Genomic DNA, 23,952 nt, shown 5'->3' with positions numbered 1-23,952 from the left:
AGTCAATGTAAGTGACGTTGCTCAGGGGGTGTGAAAAAAACACCCCTCCGAGCAACATAACTTACATCGACCTAAACTGGTGTCTCGTTGAGGTGGAATAATTACGTCAATGGGAGAGCGCTCTCCTATCAACATAATGCGTCTTCTCCAGGCCCACTACATCGGCACTGCTGCATCAATACAGGGGCGCCAATTTAATGTGGTAGTGAAGACAAGCCCTTAGTCTGGTTTAATTTAGTTTGTCTGTTCTTAATGGGTTTAAATTATCTGGAGTAAGCCTGGTTTAAAGTCAAATAAGAGCATCCACACAACCTTTCCAATGGTTTAATTAAATTCGTTTAAAATCACACCTTAAGTGAATCCAGCGCAACTTTCTCATGTAGACAAGTCCCTTGTGTTTAAATCTCCTGCCATGCAAGTGAGCAAGGGAGTACAAGGCCCACCCCACTATGTGGCCGACCTGTTCCTGCTTTGGGCAAGGTGCGGAGGAGCTGGGTCAGCAGGCTCTTTGAATCCACAGCTTGACCCAACAGTGAGCAGAGTCTGGTCTACCAACATGCCTGCCAGTGTAGCTTAGCCAGCGAAAGAAGGGATGTAATCACTGCCCTATAAAAGTGACTGCAGCAACTTACCTCCTCCCTGGAGCACAGGGAAAACCAAGGATTTGTGACTGACTGGGACACAATTCCTTCCCACGGCCTCCCCGAAGGCGTCGCAGCTATGCAGTGCCCCTTACGAAAGGGCTAAAAGTTAGGTCTTAGTCTACCCCTAAGAATGTATTGTGCAAAAAAGTGCCCGTATTTCCTTCTGTCCCTTGCCATACTGTGTATTTTTCAGGATCAGTATTATTGTGAGCTAACTGATTGGGGCATTTGATATCTTGGAATTACTCAGCACCACCCTGAACTTGAGCTTTCTTGTGTGTCTTTGTAATTGTTTGTTTTCTCATTTACTATGTTTCTGGAGGTACACCCAGTATGGGATTACCCCGTGCTTTTCTTAGTTTATGTTACCAGAATGAGCCATAATAGATTTGCCTGGATCTATGAAACCACTGGCGCGTAACTGACTCCTACCTACAATTAGCAAAGTGATTCTCTGGGGTGGTCCTGCGATGAGCTTTTTATAAAAAGATGGGGGATTTTCTGGTCCCCACCAGTGTCTTGCTATGGGAGGAAGGGGAGCCCAGCTGTTTGTGCTGGGACCCGTGCATCCTTGCCAACGATTAACAATTTTTTTTGCCAAGGTGAGCTGTTTTAATAAGCTGGGGGCACCCCTTGGAGGGGTGTTTATGCATTCTGCTCAATTTGGTCCTTCATTCATTCATTTACTCATTCATTCTCACAACAGCCCTGTGAAGAAGGTAAGTATCATTGTCTCTGTTTTCTAGATAGATAAATCACCTAACTAAAGCCACAAAGGGGGTTAGGTTATCAGAGCATGGGTTAAAATGCAGAAGTTTCTGGCTCTCAGTCTCTTGCTTAGTCCACTAGCATGCCACTGATGTGTCCTTCCTTGTGGCTAGAAACCATGCAGCCTGCTACAGCAAAGCAGATAGCTCACTTGCAGACAACTTGCCAGAAGAAAGTTGCCATGAGATAGCAGGCTGGGCAGTGCTGGCCCTCCCAGGTGAAAAATTGGTCTGGGGACCTCTAACTCTAGGTTTCCTGGGTCCCAGCCCTGTGTGAGTATAATGGAGACCAGTGCTGGATGTCTATAACAGTGATCATGAATAACCTGTGATCTTTAAGAAAAATCAAAGACAAACTTTCAACCCTAGCTACACATTTGCACCAGTAAATGATTCTAGCTTAAAACAAACAAAAGGAAGTATTTTTTTTCACACAATGCACAGTCAGTCTGTGGAACTCTTTGCCAGAGGATGTTGTGAAGGCTAAGACTCTAACAGGGTTCAAAAAAGAATAGATAAGTTCATTGAGTATAGGTCCATCAATGGCTATTAGCCAGGATGGGTAGAGTTGGTGTCCCTAGTCTCTGTTTGCCAGAAGCTGGGAATGGGTGACAGGATGTATCACTTGATGATTACCTGTTCTGTTCATTTCCTCTGGGGCCCTTGGCATTAGCCACTGTCAGAAGACAGGATACTGGGCTAGATGGACCTTTGGTCTGACCCAGTATGGCCATTCTTATGTTCTTATCTTGACAGAGAAAAAGGCTAGAGAAATTCTTCAAAATAGATGCTTCATGGTTACTCTGTTTGCTTATTTAGGACCCCAAAAATAAGAGAGAGAGGGAGTCCAGTCCTCTGCACCTCCCAAAAGTCAGCTTGACACATTACAGATGATGGGTCCTTTTATTCCTACATAATTGAGTAGAATTCGGGTTTCAATGCTGACTCCAGGGAGTTCTTCTCACCAGGATCCATGAGAATTTTCCCTGTCATATTTTTTAATATCGTTAATGTGAGCTGAGCAAAGGAGGCTTAGGGTCAAGAGCCTCAGCTGATGTAAACCAGCATAGCGTTACTATTTCAAGCAACATTCAGGGACCAAAAAAGTCCTGAGTGACTGTTTTGACTTTTGTTATGCAGTGTTCTCTGTTGCTTGAATTATACACAGACTCTTATTACATGTGTGTGATTTCATACAACTAAAAAAACCCCCAAACTAAAAGTTGCTTTGAGTCCAGCCTTTTGATCTACAGTTCCCTTAGTTTCAAGGAAATGGAGGCTCTGAAGCAGTGTTCCTCAACTCTTGTCACCCTGAACACTGTCTAGGTCTGTTTACTGAAAGGATGGGCTAACAAGGTAGTGTTACTTTGAATATCCTCTCTTGCAAATGTCAGAGGAAACTCATCATCTTTGCTTAGGCTCCAGTTCAGGAAAGCACTTAAGTGCCTGCTTAAGTCCATCCCCTCTCAGAAAAGCACTTAAGCATATCCTTTGCAGTACTTCGTCTTTGTTGAATAGAGATGCTTTGTGGACCTTGGGCCTTAGTTTTGAGTGTGTGTTATCTTCCTTGGTTTGGTTTTCTATTTTATAACACTGATATTCCTCGGTGAATTATGTGGACTTTGGTTTTTGGCTTTTACTTAAGTATTGATTTTTTTTTCCCTAAAATTAAAAGCAAATCCAAACAGGGTGCCTCGTGTTACAGCATATAGGAAATAGACATAATCTCTTGTCAGTTGTTTCTTAACATGTATGATGCATTCCTTTTTTTAAAGAAAAAGTCAAATAATAGATCTCGATTTTAAATATGTGCAATGGCATGATGTTCAGTTTCACCCTTCAAGTTTCCACTCTGGCAACATCTAACCAATCTAATCTTGATTTGCCTGTGGTTTAACAAATTCAGGGATTGGTTGTTTTTGTTGCTGTTCCTTTTTCTGAAATCTACATAACCAATCACATCTTGGCAATTTATCTTCCCAGTAACATAAATATTGGAGAGGGTCAGAAACAGTAATGTTTCCACTTGGAACTTGACTGTATTGGCAAAGGTCCCATGCCCTAGTCTCGTATTGAACCAGATAATAGTCGCCACGTGTTGTTAAATGTGGACAACCCCCTCTTACTATCAGTTTCAGAAATATGAAAGCAGGCACTGTATTGACTGTGATATTCCACAGAGGAGTCAGAGCAAAATCCTTGCCTAATTTATTAATTGTAAGGAATTTCGGTGAAGACTTCTCGCTTTCCATGGAAGAAAGAAGTCCAGTTGTACGTTGGTCAAATTTCACCTAGGACATTTCACATACCTTTATCCAAGACAGGGATGTTGGCACTTTTTTAGCTACTATTTAGCCTTTATATGATATATCAATGAATATGATGAGCCTGGGACTCAAGTGACCATTAAAATCAATGGAGTCTTTCAGGCCTATGTGGATGCAATCCTGTGAAGTGCAGAGTGCTCTTAACACCCATTTACTGGACTGGAGAGCACTGAGCACTTCCCAGGATTTTCCCCCAAGAAAGTCTCGTGTAATGTATAGCAGGGGCAGACGGTCATCGGTTTATCTTAATAGAGGGTGTGATTCTGGCCCCATTGAAGTCAATGGGAGTTTTCCCATTGACTTCAATGGGAACAGGATTTCACCCGTAGTGTACATGGTGACTTTTTTTTTTTTTTTTTTTTTTAAGCACAAAGAGCAGCTCGGCACCCAGTTCCCATTGAAAATCAGTGGGAGTGGGTCTCCTTGCTGCCACTTGTGTCTTTGAAAATCTCCCCATGTTTTCAATACATCCCTAACTAGGCCTATTGTAGGTTTCTTTGGAGCAGCCCAAGTGACCTAAGTAGTCTTCCTCAATCCAGTCTGCTGACTGTTACACCAAGCCTTGAAGTCTGCACTGGTTATTAATTAGGTCACTTGCATGCCACACACCATTTTTGTAAACATTGGTTGCATTTTGTATTTGTGCTGTTTCTCTTCCATTATTTTCACTGGTGCCAGCAGGATTCCTTGGTAAATGAGAAATCATTGTGCTCCTCAGTAGGAGCATCCTGTACAAATAAAAAGGCAGCAGAGTAAATCATTTTACAGCGTATGCTGAATTCTGAGATTCAAAGCATTCAGCTTTCCCTAGCAGCACAAAACACAAATGGAATCAACAGAATAAACTGTCCCGTGTTCTTGAATATCTGAGTTGAGAAGTTCACCAGAACTTTTATTTCGTAATTGCCGGGTATTTGCTCTTCCTTTTTAGGAGGCGAAGGCAATGCTTTTACTACCTCGTTTTAATGTGTATTGTGCTACCAAATAGCCACATGTTTAAGAATAGGAGATTCATTAGCACTGATGTCAGTGGAGTCACAGTGGAGTACTGCAGTGCTGAGTCAGGCCCAATCTTGCGGTCTCCACACACACTACACTCATGCGTGAGGAGTACACGATAAAGTCCTTGGGAACTGAGTCTTAAGGAAGTTACCATGGTGTGAGGAAAAAGAAGGGAACAATACAAGATTTAGGGTCCAATCCTGCTCTCCTTATTCTGGCAAAATTTCCTTTGACTTCAGTGAGAGTTTTGCCTAAGTAAGGAGAGCAGGATGGGGCCCACAGGTCATACAGATGAGAGCAATTGTTTGCTTTGCCATTCCAGAAACCTGTTTTGGTTTGCTGCCCAGGAATCCTTAAGTATAAATCATAACCATAGCTCCTACTAACCTCCAACTAGCACAAGGACACTGATGGTTGAACCTTTTCAACCAAAGCTACCTTCTGTGAATGAATCTGGGACAATGAGTCTATTTGTTAGATTCAATGCTATGGAACAATATGGAACTGGCATTGCCTTTTGTCATCCATAAATTCTTCAGCCTACTGCGATGAATTGGAATGATTCAGAAATTGTCGGCCTGATCCTCAGCTGGTGCCCGTCAGATAGTTCCACTGAAATTAACATATCTTCTTGTGCTTGTAAATAAGAAGCCCCAAGAAAACCAAGTATTACTCAAGTATTAGGTGAGCAGTCATAAGGTTTGGTTTTTTTCAGCTAGGCATATAAAAGTAGTTAGTGGTCCATGGAGTACTTGCTGTTCATGTGTTTCTGGTGCCTGCCCCTTATTTCCAGCGGAGAGAATCAGACCATAGAATCATAGAATATCAGGGTTGGAAGGGACCCCAGAAGGTCATCTAGTCCAACCCCCTGCTCGAAGCAGGACCAATTCCCAGTTAAATCAGACCAGGCATGAGATGGAGGGTGAAATAAGCAATAACAGAAGGTGTCATTAACGTCTCTTTTTTGCTTCAAAGACAGCTGAAAATACATACCTATTTTCCAAGTATTCCTCTTCCATGTAAGTAGTTCCGGTAGCTGCCACAGGGATGTTATTCCGTGGGTAAGGAGGTTGTCCGTGGATTGCAAAGGGTGGGTAGATGTCCACAAGGGAATCTTGACATTCATTGGTGATTGAGAATGTTTAAGAACCTCTGTTTTATGCTATTCACCTGAACCGGAAAACTATGAGATGATGATCTTATAAATTAGATGCATTTATGCCTGGAAGAGTAGCATGGAAAAAGGACATATACACTAAAGCCCATATTTTCAAAAGAGGACTTTGATTTTGTAAGCCTCCATTTCTGGGTGCTCAGCTTCAGTCAGAAGAGGCCTGAATCTCCATTGCCATGCGCCTTTTGACATGGGAGCAAAGGGAGTATAAAATGCTATCAAGACAGAAGGCTAGCAATTCACTCTCACTACGCACTGGTGTCACTGAATACACAAAGTGGAAGGCAACGGAGAATCAGGTCTCAAGGCTGATTTTCAAAAGTGCAGCGCACGTGGCAGCTCCCACAAGGAAGCACTCAAAATCAGAGGCCCACGTTTGAAAATTTGGCCCTAACTGCTCAAACTTTAATGCTGTTTCATTGCCAATTGTATTCCTTGCACCTTGTTTCACTGGTATTTGAATATGCACTGTAGTCTACAGGGCTCAAAATAGTTAGTGCCATCTCTTAAGTGTAGACAGACCTGTCTGATGTGACTTTTTGGTTTTACGTAGTACCTCCTATGGAAGATGGTAAGGAACAAGAGCCTGGGATGGACAACAATATTTCTCTGGTGCCTTTTGAGAGACCTGCTGTTATAGAGAAGCTGACAAGCAACATGGGAAAGCGTAAAAGCTCCACCCCACAGAAGTTTGTGGGTAAGCTTGAGAGAGCATTTTTATTATTCTTAGTGAGTAGGAATAGGTTATTTGTTAACACCTAAGAACAGTCAAAAGATCAAAGGGGAAAACTGCACTCTCAGAATTGAGCATGATTGGGGAGCGGGGAGGGGGAAACAATTGAGAGGTGATTAAATCAAAGCAGAAAACAACCTGAAAGCGGCTGGATTACAATATTGTCATCCCTAAAACTCATGAGTCAGGCCCCCAAAATCTTGAGATTTTAAATTATACCTTTTGGTGTTTGAGCCTTTAGGGTGCATTTAGGTCACATTTTCGAACTTTCAGTCATTGTGAGGGCTAGAGACTTACTTGTGTAGTGAAAGCTGAGATTCTCATGTAATCACCTGACTCCAGGAGCTGAAGGCTAAAAAAACACCCTCAAGACTTGTGATACAACTGTGAGAATTGGCAACATGGAAGTTGCCTCCCTGATATGCACGGGTGTGAAAGTGACATGTTGCAGCTTTTATTGAAAGAAGCCCCTATTCCAAGTGAAACAGCACATTTATTGATCCTTCAGAGCTCATACACAAGTTTTTGGGTTCAATACAGGGGTAACTGGGTGAAATTTAAGGACGTACAGTGGTATTTAGGAGAAGGTCATGAAAGCATACGCTTGAATTTTCCCATGCTGTATCTATCACAGCTTTTCTGCACTTTTGTGGTCAGCAGTCTCTGAGGAGCCTTGGTTATGGACCACAGTACGTGCGCTCTGACTGAAACTTCAGAAGGAAGGGAAAGTGGTATGCTGCAAATGGTGCTAGTAATTGCGGAGAGAGAGAATGGTTGCACCCAGTGTTGAGGCACAGAAGTTCTTGAGAGATCTGTTGAAATAGTGGAGGTATACAGAATAACAAATTGTAAGGAGAAGGTAGATAGAACACTTCTATTCACTTTCTCTCATAATGCAGGAACGCGGGGGTCGTCAATGAAAATAAAAGGCAGCACATTTAAAACCGATGAAAGGAAACACACTTTCACACAATGCAAAATTAGATAGTAAAATTCATTGCCACGTGATGTCACTGGCGCTAAAAACTAATCAGGATTCAAAAGAGAATTGGGCACTTGTATGGTTTACATAATATCCAGTAGAGTTATAGTAAGGATTAAATAATACAGAAGAGATAAAAACTCTCATGCTTCAAAGCATAAGCTGACCTATAGTTAATGGGAGTAAGGAAGAAACTTTTTCTGTGGTTGGGTTATTCCATAATTGCCTATGCAGGGTTTCTTGCACCTTCCTCTGAAGCATCTGGTACTAAAATATGATAGTGGCCTAGATGGAGCACAGGTCTCATTCAGTATTGCAGTTCTTATGTTCCTTGATCTGGCTATAAATATATGGTTTGTTTGGTAATACACAGTAAGATAATTAAGGGATAAACTGTTTCATCTTTCAGTTAATGTAGAGTGAGCATAATTAGAATGAAAGATCTCATAGTCCTAAAGAACCTCAACAGATAAATCTGACAAGTTACTTTTCAATACTTATTTGACCAAGAAGAAATGATTTTAAAATGAAAGCCATGTTAACATGTGTTGAAATGGGTGTCAAATGTTTCTTTTGTATTGTGTGGCGCATATGGTGAATTAAAATGTACTGTCCCTGTACGTTTTTGCATTATTATTTATTTTTGTATGTCACGTTCCCTTTTTAAAACTCAGCCCCAGATCTTTACAGTTATGGTGAAACATTCTGGTTCGTAACTGAAGGAACAGAGCAATGCAGGTCCTAAGCAACTTGAGTGTTTGCTTTAAGTCTGGTGAAGTTAATAAATGAGGCATGTGAAAGGAACAAAAACGAGGTCTGAGGAGCTCACCACAGAGCAAGATGATAATCACAACTGGCAGCACTTTCAGCGCAAGGCTATGATGTCAATTTAGAAAATCCTGCAGTTGGTAAAGCCTAAAAAGAGACTTTTTGATGGCAACCAACAAACCTAAAACCTATTGCATATAATTAAGCCAGTCATTTTCCTGTGCTTTACCTCTCCTCATCCTGTTTCTCTGACATCTACATTGTTGAGTAAATGGCATATTTTATGCTCCTGTTTTTTTGTTTTTGTTTTTAATTTGTGTGCTAAATTACAATGTCACTGTGGTCAGCCTTGGAGAACCATAGTAAGGCTCTGATTCACCCCAGGTGCTTTAACTTGTTGCCTGATTTGAAGCACACGAGTAATGCCATTGAAGTCTGTGGGACTATTTGCATACTTTAGATTAGGCACATACATAAGTAGTTTGCTGACTCAGGGTCTGAGTTCCCAAGCATAAGTGATGTGCGGACTCTGAGAGTATAACCTAATTGTTCCATGTATAATGTAAAATCATTTCTCTCTATATACATCATTTTAAGACAAGGCAAAGGGAGTGGAATATCTGGTATTAATTATTACAGGTGATGAAAATGAAGTGTTGCTATATTGAAAGGTACTGATGCCTTTCAGGAGAGTTGAGATTGTGCCTGTTTCTTTTGTGCGTATGCTTTTTGCCCCAGGCAGATTTTCCAAAAATTGAAAGAGAAGTTTGAGGTTTTTAAGTTCCTGGACAGACAAAGTAGTGACATTTGTGACTGCCTGAATTAATTTATTTGCAGTGGTGAGGATACATGTGTTTCTGTCGGGTGATAGAGTGGGATGTGATGAGAGAATGAAAACAAACAAAGTTGTTTAGTTTATAAAATCCACTATCCAGTACCTTTAAAACATAACCTTAACTTTTCAACTAAAAAAACAGAAACAAAACTTTTTAAAGAGCTGTTAATTGACCTTCCCATTTATATGGTGCCATACAATAATATAATTGGAAAAGAAGTGGGGCCAGATTCAGCCTAGGTATAATTAGAAGTAACACTGTTCATATCAGTGGAGGCGTACCTTGTGTCAGAACTGAATTTGCCCCATAATTGGCATGATTCACCACTATGTTGTTCCATTTTTACACTGCTGTACCTCAGCTGTTTTAACAGGGTCATACAAGTCTACATTTGGAGTAACACAGTGCTAAATCATACCTTATAGACTTGACTTATGTCAGCAAAAGTGATACTCGTTTAGCCTCTGCTGTGGATAAACTAAACTAATACATGTTATTTTTGTTATATCAGTAACCTGATATATAGAGACTGTGTTCTCTAAAAGAGATGTTTCTTTCTGCCTGAATAATTGAATGAAATGCAAAATTCAACCCCAACCTAGGACCTGTGGTTTCAGCTCAGCCTCCCACTTCCTGCATCCACTACTGCAGTCTATGGGCAGATGCAACCACCCTTCACCACCTCTGCAGGCCACTGCAGCTGCACACTTGCGGGTCTGGAGGTTTGTTAGGCCCCAGTATTGCTGTCCTGTAAGGCCATTGTTTAGACATCCCCCTCAATACAGCCTCACTGTGAGATGTGAGCCATGATGGGTGTCTCATGCAGGTGCCTCTGCATCATGGCTGATTTAATCTTATGTTGAAAAATAAAACACCTTTGGCTTGATAGTCTGGTGATATAAACTGGTGTAGCTCCATTGATGTCAATAGAATTACGTTCTTTTCCATCAGCCGAGGAGCTGGTCCCATATTTCCTCATTTAGAGCACAGAGGACATCATCTGATGGTTTCCAGCAGGTCTGGAATTCATACCAGCCATAGGCTTATCTAGAGTTAAGACTCAAGACTGCCTGCGCTGAGGGTGCAATTCCATCTCTGGGCAGAGGGCTCACGTAAGACCAAAACACCATAAATAGAGCGGAAGTGGCACTTGAATGGTGCCTGGTGCTGTCCCTCTGCCCAGGGATGAATTTCACCCTCAGTCAAGAACACAGCCTGTCATCTGCAGGGGACCATGAGGGATTTTTTTTTCTCCAGTGTATTCTGTGGTTTTGGGTTGGTTTTTTGGTTTGGTTTGATTATTGCTCACTCCTCTGAAGCATCAGAGATGGCCATGACTACAGATGGACACTGGGCTGAATGGGGTGGTGCTCTCAGGTGGTACAGAGCTTTTTTTTTTTTCCCCCTAGGTGCTCATCTGGCTGGTTCTTGCTTACATGTGCAGGGCCTAACTGACCGCCCTATATGGAGTTGGGAAGGAATTTTCCCCCAGGTCAGATTGTCAGTGACCTTGTGGGATTTTTGCCTTCCTCTGCAGCGTGGGGCAGGGATCACCTGCTAGGATGATCTTGGTATATCTCACTTAATCCTTTCCCTGCCACTGTAGAGGTCTAGGCGCTGGTGCACCTTGGTCCCTCCTGTTTTTTTGCCTGTGGCCCATCATAGTTTAGTCCCCTGAGGGCTGTAATACCTTGGTCTAACTGTTGGGCTTAATGTGGAGATGGTTGGGTGGTGTGTAATGGCCTGTGATATATAGGTCAGACTAGATGATCAGATGGTTCCTTCTTGCCTTAAACTCTGTGCCTAACACAGGGTTTTTCTCTGTTACAGTTGAATGTCTAGGTGACTTTCTTTTTCTCATTCATTTTGTTCTTACCTTTAGGTGAAAAGATCATGAGATTTGGCTATCCAGATATTCACTTTGATATGAACTTAACCTATGAGAAAGAGGCTGAACTGATGCAGTCTCACATGATGGACCAAGCCATCAACAATGCAATCAACTACCTTGGAGCTGACGCACTTCACCCCCTGATGCACCACACACCAAGCACAATTGCAGAGGTGGCCCCGGTCATCAGCTCAGCTTATGCTCAGGTCTATCATCCTAATAGGATAGAAAGGCCCATTAGCAGGGAAACAGCTGACAGTCATGAAAACAACATGGATGGCCCTATCTCCCTCATCAGACCAAAGAGTCGACCCCAGGAAAGAGAGGCCTCCCCCAGCAATAGCTGCCTGGATTCTACTGACTCGGAGAGCAGCCATGAAGACCGCCAGTCCTACCAAGGAAACCCTGCCTTAAATCCCAAGAGGAAGCAAAGCCCAGCTTACATGAAGGAGGACACCAAGGCTTTGGATGCCACAAAGGCTTCTAAGGGCTCTTTAAAGGATATCTATAAGGTCTTCAATGGAGAAGGGGAGCAGATTAGGGCCTTTAAATGTGAGCACTGTCGAGTTCTTTTCCTAGACCACGTCATGTACACCATCCACATGGGTTGTCATGGTTACCGGGACCCATTAGAATGCAACATTTGTGGGTATCGAAGCCAGGACCGCTATGAGTTCTCATCGCACATTGTTCGAGGGGAGCACACATTCCACTAGGCCTTCTCATCCAAAGGGGACTCTTATGAAGTAGAAGAACTGCACATGAAGAAGTACTGCACTTACAATCCCACTTTTCATTGACCCACCTTTTTGTTGTTGTTGTTTGTTGCTGTTGTTTAATTATTATTATTAACCTTATTGTATGGACCCAACGTCAGTCTCTCTGCCCAGTTTAAGAATGGAAGGAAGGGAAGGGAAGGGATGAGAGAGTTTTGTGTTGTTGCTGTCATTCTGTTTTGGTGATCTGTCTTGCATATTTTGTGGGAATTGAAAGGCAGTCCATTTCTGTCACAGTTAGCTGTACATCATGTCATATGTTGGATATCGCTCAACTCTGGTAGGTGCTTTAAAGTCATAATGAGTTGCCACCCAATTGTAGATTAATAATTTCAGGCAAATAGGTAGAAACATTTCAGAGGAAAGCCCTTTCAAATGTATAGCTATGGTGGGGAAGATGGGGGGAGTGGACAATTGTATTCTACAGAATGAACAATTATTTTAAAGCAAAACTCTTTTATTTTAGGGATTTAGGAGCACGAATCAAAGTCAATATTCTTTGCAAAATTACTTCCATGGGTGAGCTATGTCCATGGCTTCTGTGTTTACTTCCCCTGTGGAATGTATAGAACGTGTATGTAACACTGTACCGTATAACAAGAGTTTAGTTTCATAAGTCTTGGGACCTCCTGTGGTAAGTTTGAGGTTCTGTGATGTTATTTTACTTAACTTATGAAGCATGTTTTTAGAATTGCTGATTTGCTATTATTCCATCGTTGTGTTGACTCACTGGCTTCTTATAGACCTCCTAGTATCCATACCTAGTTAGCGGCACCATGTGTTTTTAAGAAACAGCATTTACAAATAACACTTTACCTAGCTTCTAGGGCAGTAGATATCCTAGGAGTGAATACAAATTCTGCAGTTTACTCAAGAGGTTCTGCTGCTGTGAGCTCCATTGACGTCAGTGGAATACTCTGAGCTACACCAGCTTAGGATCTGGCCCTAGCTAGCCACCTCTCCAATGAATCCTTTGCTTTGTGATTTGTTGAATCCGTGACTACCTAGTATCCTTAATTCCTCTTTATTTTTTGGATAGAAGCCCTTGCAGATTTTGATGCACACCCTCTGCTCTAGGAGAGTGTGAAAGCCATGCAGAAAAAGAATTGCTAATTTGATTTGATATCACTTCACGCTTTAGGAAAATGGGTACATGAGCTAGAGGCACTAAGGTTAGTTTGATTTAGTATTATTGACACTTACTAATTTCACTGCAGGGGGAAAAAAAGCTGATGTGATCAGGCCATTTAGGTACAGACCAAACAAGAACAATGCAAACTCTCTTTTTTTCCTTTTCTTTTTCTGACAATGCAAGACAGAAGCCCCAGACAAAATCCTGTAGGTTGAGTTGATTGCTCTACAAAAAGTAAGCTTAAACCCAACATGAAACCCAACTCTTTTTATAGCAATCATTTTTGAAAGTGAACTGCAAAAATAGAGCTTTAACCTGGAAACATTTGCACAAGTGCATAGCCTTTTTCCACGTGGGTACCTTCGTTGAGTTCAATGAGAACTTTTCACATGAGTAAAGTTACTTAAGTGCATACGCAATTGCAAGATGAGGCCATAATGAATCCCCATTTGCTCGTTTCAGTCTGTTTTTCTTATCTTGCCAGACCTGCAGCATTAGAAAGTAGGAGCTGAGTGGTATTGATTAAAATCTTTTTATGGCGACACAGTTGGCAGTTAGAACCTGTGTTTAGAAAGGATACAGTAGATCATGGCCAGATTACCTGATGACTGTTTCCCGGCACTGAAATGCTATTAAGTAGGAGCTGGTAAAGTTTAGCAGTAGCCTATTAATTATAATACAGTATGGATAGAAATGTCCCCTTATGTAATGTGAGAGCTATCAAGGATGGAAAAGAATGGACTTTGAAGAGACAGATACAAAGAGCTGGTTCCAGCATTGTCCTTGACATCTTTTTTTCTTCTGCCCATATTAATTTTGATACAGATAAAGCTCAGGCAAGACTAGCTGCCCCTATTTCTCTCATTCTCTTGTGCCTGGCACAATCAGAGTAGCTAATATCCTGGTCATGACCACTGAACTCTTTCTTTGACTCCAAGGTTAGTTATTAAAGGGCATACATTCTCCTCTATTAATGGGAAAAGAAGGGAACTGCAATCAGCCAGGGGATGTGGAATAGGATAGCAGTTCCTCCTCTGCCCCACCTTTGCTCTGTAGGGCTGATTCTCTGTGGCTGTTGAGGTTGTGCGCTAGGAGCAGAACTGAGAGATGGCTGTATTCTGTGACATCTTCCCCATGAAAACCCATGGGGATTACCTTGCTGGAGATGGCAGTGATCAAGTTAGCATTGTGTCCTCTGGGTTCCCCCTTCACACTCTGAAAACCCCACTGTCTGAAAACCCCACTTGTTTGGGCACAACCACAATGGCATAGCTCCAGAAGCAGCCATGTTCCCATTGTGGAGAGGGAGGAATAGGAAGCAGTGCATTGACAAAGGTATTATATGTGGTTGTCCCCACTCTTTGCCCATAACCTGAGATCCATGTGATTTCTCTCATGACGTGACCTGTCCCTTGCCTCCTCTGTAGAATCATAGAATAGAATAGAATCATAGAATATTATCAGGGTTGGAAGGGACCTCAGGAGGTTATCTAGTCCAACCCCCTGCTCAAAGCAGGACCAATCCCCAATTTTTTGCCCCAGATCCCTAAATGGCCCCCTCAAGGATTGAACTCACAACCCTGGGTTTAGCAGGCCAAAGCTCAAATCACTGTGCTGTCCCTCTCGCCCATCCCCAAAGTGACAATTGGGATGTTCCCTGAATGGTTTCCTGGCCCCATGTGGATTTTCCCTAGCTGTGGCGTGGTCTCCTCTCTTTTAAAAGGTGATCGTAAATTCTGCCCAACCATGACAGCTGCTTGAAGAACAATCTGTAAAATAAAAAGTTCTCGAAGTCGCTGGCCCCATGCTGGGGGCGGTGTGGAGCATGGAAAGGCGTTGAGAAATGGCCTGCCTGAGCTGGCAAGAACGGAGGATGTCAAGCCCATTGCTGCACCTCTAAGGGAGTGCAAACTGTGGTTGCTTCTGTAGCCAGGGTGACAGTGGGCTCCTTGGGATAGCTAGCACAAAGGCATAGGAGTGGGAAGATCCCTTTGTGTACGCACCCAGGAGCTGGCCATAGTCTGACCCAGCGTGAGCTAGTACACTTCTTAATTGATGATGCATTCTCCACAGCCCAGTGTGTCTCTTGTCCCTTTCAGTGACCTTAACCCTTTTTTTCCTCTTTGCAGTCAATGCAGTTTATAGGGTGCTATTCAAGAATCACTTGGCAGGTCAGTGCAGCTCTGTGAGATCAACCCTGAGTGCTGCCATTTTAGAAGCTGTCACAGGGAGAAGTGCATATTGGCAGGAACGCCCCGTGACACAGCACTAGCCCCTAATACCACAGAGACGCACAGAGAACATCTTTGTCATACTGGGGTTGTGCAGGAGTGTCAGAGGGACAGCATAATTTTAGTCATCACCTTTTGATAGTTGCAATTCCTGTCTAGATCAAAACCGCGGGGGGTGGGGGGAACACAATATGTATTGTCATTTTTTCTTAAAACTCACTGTTGTTTTTCATCTCTTCAGGGTGCTTTTAGGGGGAATGGTTTAAGTTCAGTTCAAGTTTTGAGTAAAGGTTTGGGCTAAATCTTATTTTAGCATAATCAGCAAATGCATGTCTATGGGGGATTACAGTGAAGAGAGTAGTACGCAGTCGATAATGTAGTCTCCAGTTCTGCAAGCTCACATACCAAGGACGACTCAATGGAGATTGCAGTGGGGTTCCTTACGGACTTACAGGTCTGCCCACAAATCTGAGCCTGCAGGATTGGGACCTCAGATGATGATTTTTTCTCTTTTGCTGTTTGCGGATTTCTAAGAGCAGCTATTGACTTCATCAAATTCAATGGTTATTCAAAATTATTTACTAAGAAATTTCAGCAGTCTGGGGATTATCCCTTCGCAGAGCAGTTGGCTCCAAGTATTTGCTATTGATCACTAGCCATTTGTTCAAAGTATGTGCTAAAAGCTGGCTAGTTTTGGGTAGACACGCGTAAGTCTTTTGACTCAAAACTCTATTCCAATACTTGTGTTTAAAAATTCAGAATTTGCTTTCTGTGAGCATTTCCCATATTTGGTTACAAGTAGCTTTTTCCTCAAATGTCCCTGCCAATAAACTCTTTACCTAGATTTGTAAGGGGGAAGAGAGCCAGATTCAGACTCGGTCTAAACAGGTGCAAGTTCTGGTTTTGATATGACCCAGGGCTGGGTGCACAGAGCTTTCGTTACGATTCTGTCCATCATTGTGGCTAATGAGTTTTACAGCCAAAGCCCTTTTAATTGATTTAGGAATCCACAACTAAATATATAGGATTTTGTATAAAACCAGCTCTTTACCACATACTTAAGGAGATTAAAGCAATTGCATTCTCCTTAACAAGTGCTTCCATCGATGAAAGATGTCTCAACATTAACCTATATTGGGCTCTACTTAGAGAACCTGTTTTTGTAAATCACCCTGACTTTTACCTGCAGTATTAGCCTCTCTAACTTTAGGGCACCAGTCACAGAGTTCATACACCACCAAGTACAGAAATTCAACATTTGTCTGACTCTCCAAATTTCTGTTTTAAACGTGTGCTTTGCTGGATAGGGGCTAGAATGCTCGTTGCTTTCCAGGATCCAGTCTGAATGAAATTCAGTCCTTTGAAATTGGGCTTTTATAGGATTTAAGGGGCTGGCCTTCTGCACTTTTCTTATGGATGCACAGGGGAAAAAAGAGTCCACAAAAGAACAAACCGCTTCTAACTCCAAAAAGTGATTTATTCCAGTTGTACCTACCAGAAGATTTGAAAGCTGAACTAAGGGCCTGAGTAGCAATTATAAGGTTCCACAGTTAGTTAACTTCCTTTTACCTCACTACTTAGAAGCAACTATTTCTTGTAATTTCATTTAAGATATGCGGGAAGAAGAAGGATAATATTTGTTAACAGAGTAGCCAATATCACAGGCTCTTGCAAAAGTGAGATGAAACTGGCTCTGTTTTAGCTGGCTTTTATCTTTAGTTTTATATAGTCTTTTTTTTTTTTTTTTAAAGTTAACATCCGTGATGATGTGCTGCATAAAGCATCTGGAGATTTATGATTCTGAAATAGTATATACACTGTATCATGTCATTCAAATAAGTGTTATTGTCCACGTGCCTTTTTCAAATGCATTTTGAAAGCTGCTGTTTCACATCATAGCCTTTCACAATGCATTTAAAAGAAACACTAATGTTACGGAGTGGGACAGAGGAAGCTGGGGTTTCCCCTTGAGTAGGAAAATCCCTGAGTGGTGTAGCTGGCTCTACGCTACCTGGTCTTGGGAAAGGGAAGGGAAATGTCCAGGGCACAGTGTGCTCCAGCAATCCCCAGCTGGCAGGCAGCACTTTTTGGGGCCATGGATAATGGCCATAGTTTAGAAACAGTTTCTAACGCTGCTCTAAACAATGCCAGGGGCTGAAAAAGTTCCCGCCTGCCCCTTGAACTTAAGGAGTTTGGGGCAGAAAGTTGGTGTAATACCGCCTGCCTCCTTTCTCTGCACCCCATTGCACCAAGGCTGCAAACTTGAGAATCTAACCCTCTGTGTATTTCAGTGCTATATCGCACAGCATCAAACAGCATGATGGAATGAGAATATACTTTAAAGTAGTGTATCATTGCAAAAGTTTGCTTAGCTTAAAAAAAAATAATAATACAAAAAAAAGGAGGGTGGAAGCTTGAAGACTACGGTACCACTGCTATGCCAATTGTTCAGATAAGATGAGAGAGTAAAACAAACAAAACTCATCTGTGAAAGGCATTAGGGAGTGTGATTTGTTTCTCAAGCCAGGCGGAGGTGTGTGTCATATTAGGGGTTTCAGAGTAGCAGCCGTGTTAGTCTGTATTCTCAAAAAGAAAAGGAGTACTTGTGGCACCTTAGAGACTAACCAATTTCGTGAGCTGTAGCTCACGAAAGCTTATGATCAAATAAATTGGTTAGTCTCTAAGGTGCCACAAGTCCTCCTTTTCATATTAGGGGTTGTATTAGCAGAATACTTTGGTGAAAAAATCAGTATTTTTTGGTACTTGCCTTATGGGACCGGTGACCTAGTTTTTGACCCATTCCTGCCACTTTCCCAACAGTTTACCCTGCATTGCTATAGGGTTGGATTCTAGTCCCAGCACACAGCCTGAATAACTGAAGTGTGCCACAGAGGTCAGTAGAGCAGCAGTCCTTCCATCACACGATAGGGCTTTCCATAGCTGCGATGGTAGCCTCCGGGATCTGCAGCCCCCACGTGCCCTCCCCCCGCCCCCGAAGGGCTGGCAGTTCCCACTGGAAACATGTAGACACCGATCTGCTGATCTGCCCTGGCTCTGCCCCAAATCTCTCTGTGTGCTGGGACATAAGCAGGCCCCACACAGAATAAACACAGAGGTTCCCCTGTGGTCAGGACCCTCCATGCTCACAGTGGCTGGGTGGGAGATAAATAAAAGAGTTTGCCCCATATAGCAAATATTTGACCTCTCCTGGAATGTAAAGTTACAGCCCTTACATCCCATCAGGAACTTTCCCGTAGTACTGTATAAAAAAAATATCACTTGGTGTTGTCTGAGCTTCATGCAGAACTTACATGATGCATTCCTGGGAGGGTATGATTTATTTTCCAATATTAAACTATGACACTTAAACTATGAAACGAGCACAATAGGCTCATGAGGTGGTAATATGCTAACTTTCCTCCATGCCGGGTTATTAACACTAGGCCAGTGTAACAATAAAGTGATACCTCTATAAATGGGTAAATTGCTAAACCTTTCACTTGGTATTCATGAAAACGTGTGTTCCTGCCTCCAACAATTCACTCACAGTCTTAGGAAGGTGGAGAGAAGTAATCTCACACAGGCATTCCATTGGGAATAAATTCATCACCCTCTATCCTTATATGGGATCTTTTCCCTTTCATACATACCGTAGAACCTAGCTAATCTGCATACAAAAAGACTCTCTCTCTCTCTCGCTCAACAAAAATGTAACAGTAGATTGCTGCAGTGAAGTCTATCATTACTCAAGCCTTCAATATTTTTACAAAAAAATACTATGCTGTATTTACTAGCACGTTCTGAAATATTATGAAGTCCAAGTGAATGACAGCTGTCAAGTTAAATGCTCAAAGCATGTTCTGAGGTGCTTTGGCTCTTTTTTTTTTTTTTTTTTTATATCGCTCACTTAGGGCCTAATCCAAAACTCACTGGGTATGTCTACACTGCAATGTAAGCCCAGGGTTAGTAGAACTCGAGTTAGCAGACTCTGGGTTTGTTAACCTAGGGCTTAAGTGTCTACAAGCATTTGTAACACCAAGTTAGAAATGGGGCTCCAGAATCTACATTGCATTATGCAGCCTCATGTCCAACCACCGATATTCCAGACCGGAGGCATCCTCCCAAATTGTGGCTGCTGTACCACTTTGTTCATGGTGCAGTGTGGAAAAACTTGACTTGACTTGACTGGCCAAAGGACAAAGAAAGTTGGCCCATGGGATTGTGGAATATTTTGGCATACTCTCAGAGCATGAGTCCAATGGAACTGCATCTACACTACAAGGCAATAGGGCTTGAAGCCTGTTGATTCAGGCTTGGACCCTCCACTCCCACAGGCTTCTAGGACCCTGAGTTTCAGCCCAGGGTTTGCACAGTTTGTATGTAGACAAGAGTGGGGGGTAGGCTTGAGCCTGAGTTCAAACCCTGGGTTCACACTGCATTGTGGACATACCCATTGAAGACAATTGAAAGGACTCCTTTTGACTCCAATGGGCTTTGGATGAAGCCCATATGCCTCAGTCCAACAAAACATTTCATCACATGCTTAACTTTAAGCACCTGAGCAGTCCCACTCAAGTCAATAGGCTTACTGGTTAAGGACTAAAGTTAAGCATGTGCTTAATTTCTTTTATTGGATGAGAGCCTTATTTGCTAACTTGTAAAGTTCAATCTCTCTCGTTGGGCCTCAGTCACTAGTACAAATTAGTGAGGTTCTACGGTAAATACGTATTCATTTAAATTTGTGTCCTAGACTTCACCCCATCCATGAATGACTAGTAGGCGGTACTTTTCATTGTGAATCAAATGGAAAATATGTAGGCCCGATGCAAAAGCAGAATCGAGAGCATGACTCCATAGTGGGAACTAAGGAGCCAGGGAATTGGGCCATTTAGTTTTTACCTCAAGTGACATAGAGTAAGAAAAGCTTTGTGAAGGGGCAGAGATTACTGAATCCCCTACTATGCACTTACTGAGATTTGACATTACTTACTGGAAATGGATGTTCATTTCTGAACACACTGTAACAAGGGAAGGACTTTGGGTTATTTTTGTAGTAGTTCAAACTTCTGAAACTGTGATCAATTATTTGACTAATTGTCAAGCATTCTCAGAGCTTGAACATCTTCATTTCCTGTTTCATGTAGCAAAGTTTTTTCTTTATTGCTTTCTCTTCCCCTCCTCCTTCTCTTAGCTTAAAGACTGGGCCAGCTCTTATCTCCCATAGCTTTGGCCCATCTAGTTTATTATTATTATTTCTGTTTGTTCGTTGGCTGTACAGGCTGTTTACATATTTTTGTACTCAAGGGTAGTTTTATATTAAAAACAGAGGGGGGAAAAAAGAAAATATTTGATTTGAGAAAAAATATTAAGGTACATAATCTTTGTAACACTGTCAAAACTAGGGTACCTAAAGAGATGACTCCACACCTATGTACTTGTAATACTGTATATTTGCCTTCCTTTTTAGTCAGTTTTATTTTCGGGTTGTAATTTTTTCCTCTAAAATGTATATCTTTTTATGTGAGACTGGAAACTTTTAATGAAAATGTTTGGAAAGATTTAAAATTGTAAAGTAAAAAGTCCTATAACTTTTTTTTTTCCTTTTGGAAAAAAATGCTTTAAAAGAAGTTTTGCTACTGTTGTATTCCAGGGTTGAGGTCACTGACCACAAAATTGCTCTTGATGCTTCATTCTTAGACCTTGCTTTCAGAACGTGCTTCTTGCAAACATGGAAGATTGCTTATATTACTCAGTTTAAAAAAAAAAAAAAAAAGACAAACAAAAACTTTTGGTTATTTTTCTGTTCAAGTGCAATATTTTCCTGACGTCTTAAAAATGTACAGTAGTTTCTTTTTCTTTCCTCAGTCAACACAAATTAAAAAAACCAAAATGCTCTATCTTAAATCCCTTAAAGGATAAGATTCAAATATTTATATATGTTAAAATTGCAAAGCAGACTGACAAAAGGTGAGAAACTAAAAGCTAAGGCTAAAACCGATTTTTTTTATTCCCTGCTTTTGTTTGACATCAAAACATATACAACGGTTTGAACTAAGGACAGACATTTTATTGCCTCTGTTTCTCTTGTTCCTTTTTAAATACAGTTTTTCTTAAGAAAAGCACTTAACCTGGACATTTATAAAACACGTGGGGCCTGATCCCAAGCCTACTCAATAGAAAGACTCCTATTGACTTTCATGATGGGCTTTGGATCAGACCCTAACCTCTTAGCTAAGGCAAAACTCCCACTGATTCCAGTGGGAGTTTTGCCTATATAAGAAGTGCAGGACTTGAGACAGAAGAGCTTCTTTAGAGCTGAAGTTGTCTTATATAAGTGTAGATGGGGCTTGTTTTACATATCATACATATTTATATCTAATTTTTAAATGTCTATTTCCCAGTAGACTGAAGCCGCTGTTGTGTAAATATGTATTTAGGTACTAAATAAAAAATCCCTCTGAGAGTTCTTGGACAGGCAGTTACAGTGCATGCACAGGAGCCACTTTTGTCTTTTCAATTTGTATTTAAGATGTTTCCTTATAATAATAGCAAGGGCAATCAGAGTTTATCATGCTCCAACCGATTGTCAAAACTATTTCCAAGATGCTTTTGAATTAAAAGAAGCAAAACACGTTCAACCTCGTGAGCTCCACAGGTCATTTTTCATGCTCTTAGGGCCAGATTCTGATACTGAAGGCATTTTGAATAGCCCCTTACTCCACGAGGGTCTTGTTAAAGTCAATGGGATCATTCTTGGAGTAAGAAGCTGCTGAGCATGAGGAGGAGTGTCAGAATCTGACCCTGAAGCTTGGTGCATATGAATGCACCTTTAATCACTTCTGTGGAGTTCTACCCTGCTTACCCTAGGGCTGAATTTGACATCTGTCATTTAGGAAGAGGCAAACCAATTGAGTAGTATGGCAAACAGCTTTCCTTCAGGTTGAGTTCCAATTCTGTGCAGAAGTTTAAGCTCGTTTAAACCTCTAAACATCAGGGTTGAGGCCTGATTCAAAGTCATTGTGAATCTTCCTGCTGCCTTCAGTGGACTTGGGAATATGCCCTTATGACAGAAGTTCTGAAACAACCCTTACAACAGTGGTACCCGTGAGCCACTCTAATGCAAATCTATACACCCCTGCTAAACAGTTTTGCCACTGCAGACTGAAATATGGGACTTGTATTTTCTTTTCCTTCCCTTTAGCGTATGTGCATAATATGGTTCCATCATACCTGTGTGTGTATACTGTGTATGTGTGTGAGTGTTGTACAGCAATGTGAGAGTGCGAGTCTGTATGTGTGTATAAATACAAGAAGAAGCTGCAGAAACTTTGTAATACTTTGTGAAAAGGATTATATTATAAAGGTTTGTACTGTCTGAGTGCACAGCTACTGGAATAAACGTAGGGAATCTCAGGAACAAGCATATAATTTGTCCAAGACTTATTTCTTCTCAGAAGTGTAAGTGCAGTTTTTAATTCTGTATATTATTTAATATTTTACCAATAAAAATAAACTTCTGACATGAAAGGGTTTTCCATACAAACTTTCTGGTGCCATTGGTGTTCACATACATTTCTTTCCTACTACTGAAAACATCAATAGCCAAATAACCGTGTAGTAGGAATCACACACATGATGGTGAATTGTATTCAGTAATTGGAAAAAATTCTCATACGATACAGAAAACATGAAAAAGACTGGATGGGCTATGAGACAGGTAACTACGGCCCTGCTCCAATGCCCATTAAAGCCAAGGATAGTCTGTCCATTGTCTTCAGTGCATATAGGTTTGGGCCCCCTCTGTTCAGGGCTGTTCCCTTTGTGACAGGGTCGGGCCAGATGGCTATAGGAGAGTAATAGAAGGCAGATATATTAGCCCCAGGCTAAATAGGTCCCTTTTCCCTGGGTAAGGTAACAGGGAAGGTTCCAGAACAATCAGGAACCTTCTGGAGACAATTAAGACAGGCTGATTAGAACACCTGCAGCCAATCAAGACGCTGTTAGAATCAATTAAGGAAGGCTAATCAAGGCACCTGGGTTTTAAAAAGGAGCTCACTTCAGTTTGTGGTGTGCGTGTGAGGAGCTGGGAGCAAGAGGCACTAGGAGTTGTAGCTGTCGCACAGCTGTTCCAGGAGGCACTCTAGACAGTTGCGTTCCACAGGGCCCTGGGCTGGAAACTGGAGTAGAGGGCGTGCCCGGGTTCCCCCCAAATCCTCCCAACTCCTAGTCAGACACAGGAGGAGTCGACCTGGACTGTGGGTTCAGAAAAACGGCCAAGCTAAGGGCTGCCGTGAAGCTCCAAGGCAAGCAAATCCGCCAGTAAGCGCAAGACCCACCAAGGTAGAGCAGGAACTTTGTCACAACTGGTGTCGGAAGTGGGATCTGGTGTCCACAGCGTGGCGGAAGAAGGAGGGTGTTTGGAAGGAAGAATAAAATAAAAGGGAAGAGGGTCTATTTTTATTTTTTTCACCACAATGGAAGAGGTAGTGCAGGCACTGATACAAGCCACAGCTGTTCAGCAGGAGGCTACTCGTGTCCAGGCAGCCGCCCAACAGGAGGCAGTGCGGCTGCAGCAAGAGACTAATCGCCTGCTGATGGACCAGGCTGCTCAAGACCAGGCTATGTTGCGGGAACTGGTAAACCAGGTAAAGGCCTTTACAGAGCTGAACCGCGGCCATGATGGGATGCA

The 23,952-nt window shown here is 42.0% G+C and overlaps 1 protein-coding gene across 1 annotated transcript in view; it reads left to right on the top strand.

The window, feature by feature from the left end:
* The window catches only part of IKZF2 (IKAROS family zinc finger 2), a 135,012-nt gene extending 112,300 nt beyond the window's left edge, over positions 1 to 22,712 (top strand). The window contains exons 7-8 of the mRNA XM_074968103.1: positions 6,468 to 6,611; positions 11,116 to 22,712. Of these exons, the coding sequence (XP_074824204.1) occupies positions 6,468 to 6,611; positions 11,116 to 11,840 (869 nt within the window). The 3' untranslated portion in view covers positions 11,841 to 22,712. The remainder of the gene's footprint in view (positions 1 to 6,467; positions 6,612 to 11,115) is intronic.
* The last annotated feature ends 1,240 nt before the right edge of the window (positions 22,713 to 23,952 follow it).

This window comes from Natator depressus, chromosome 11 (genome assembly GCF_965152275.1).
Source record: "Natator depressus isolate rNatDep1 chromosome 11, rNatDep2.hap1, whole genome shotgun sequence".
Classification (NCBI taxonomy): domain Eukaryota; kingdom Metazoa; phylum Chordata; order Testudines; family Cheloniidae; genus Natator; species Natator depressus.
Note: the sequence above shows the minus strand (reverse complement) of the source record. Positions and strands in the feature narration are given on the sequence as shown.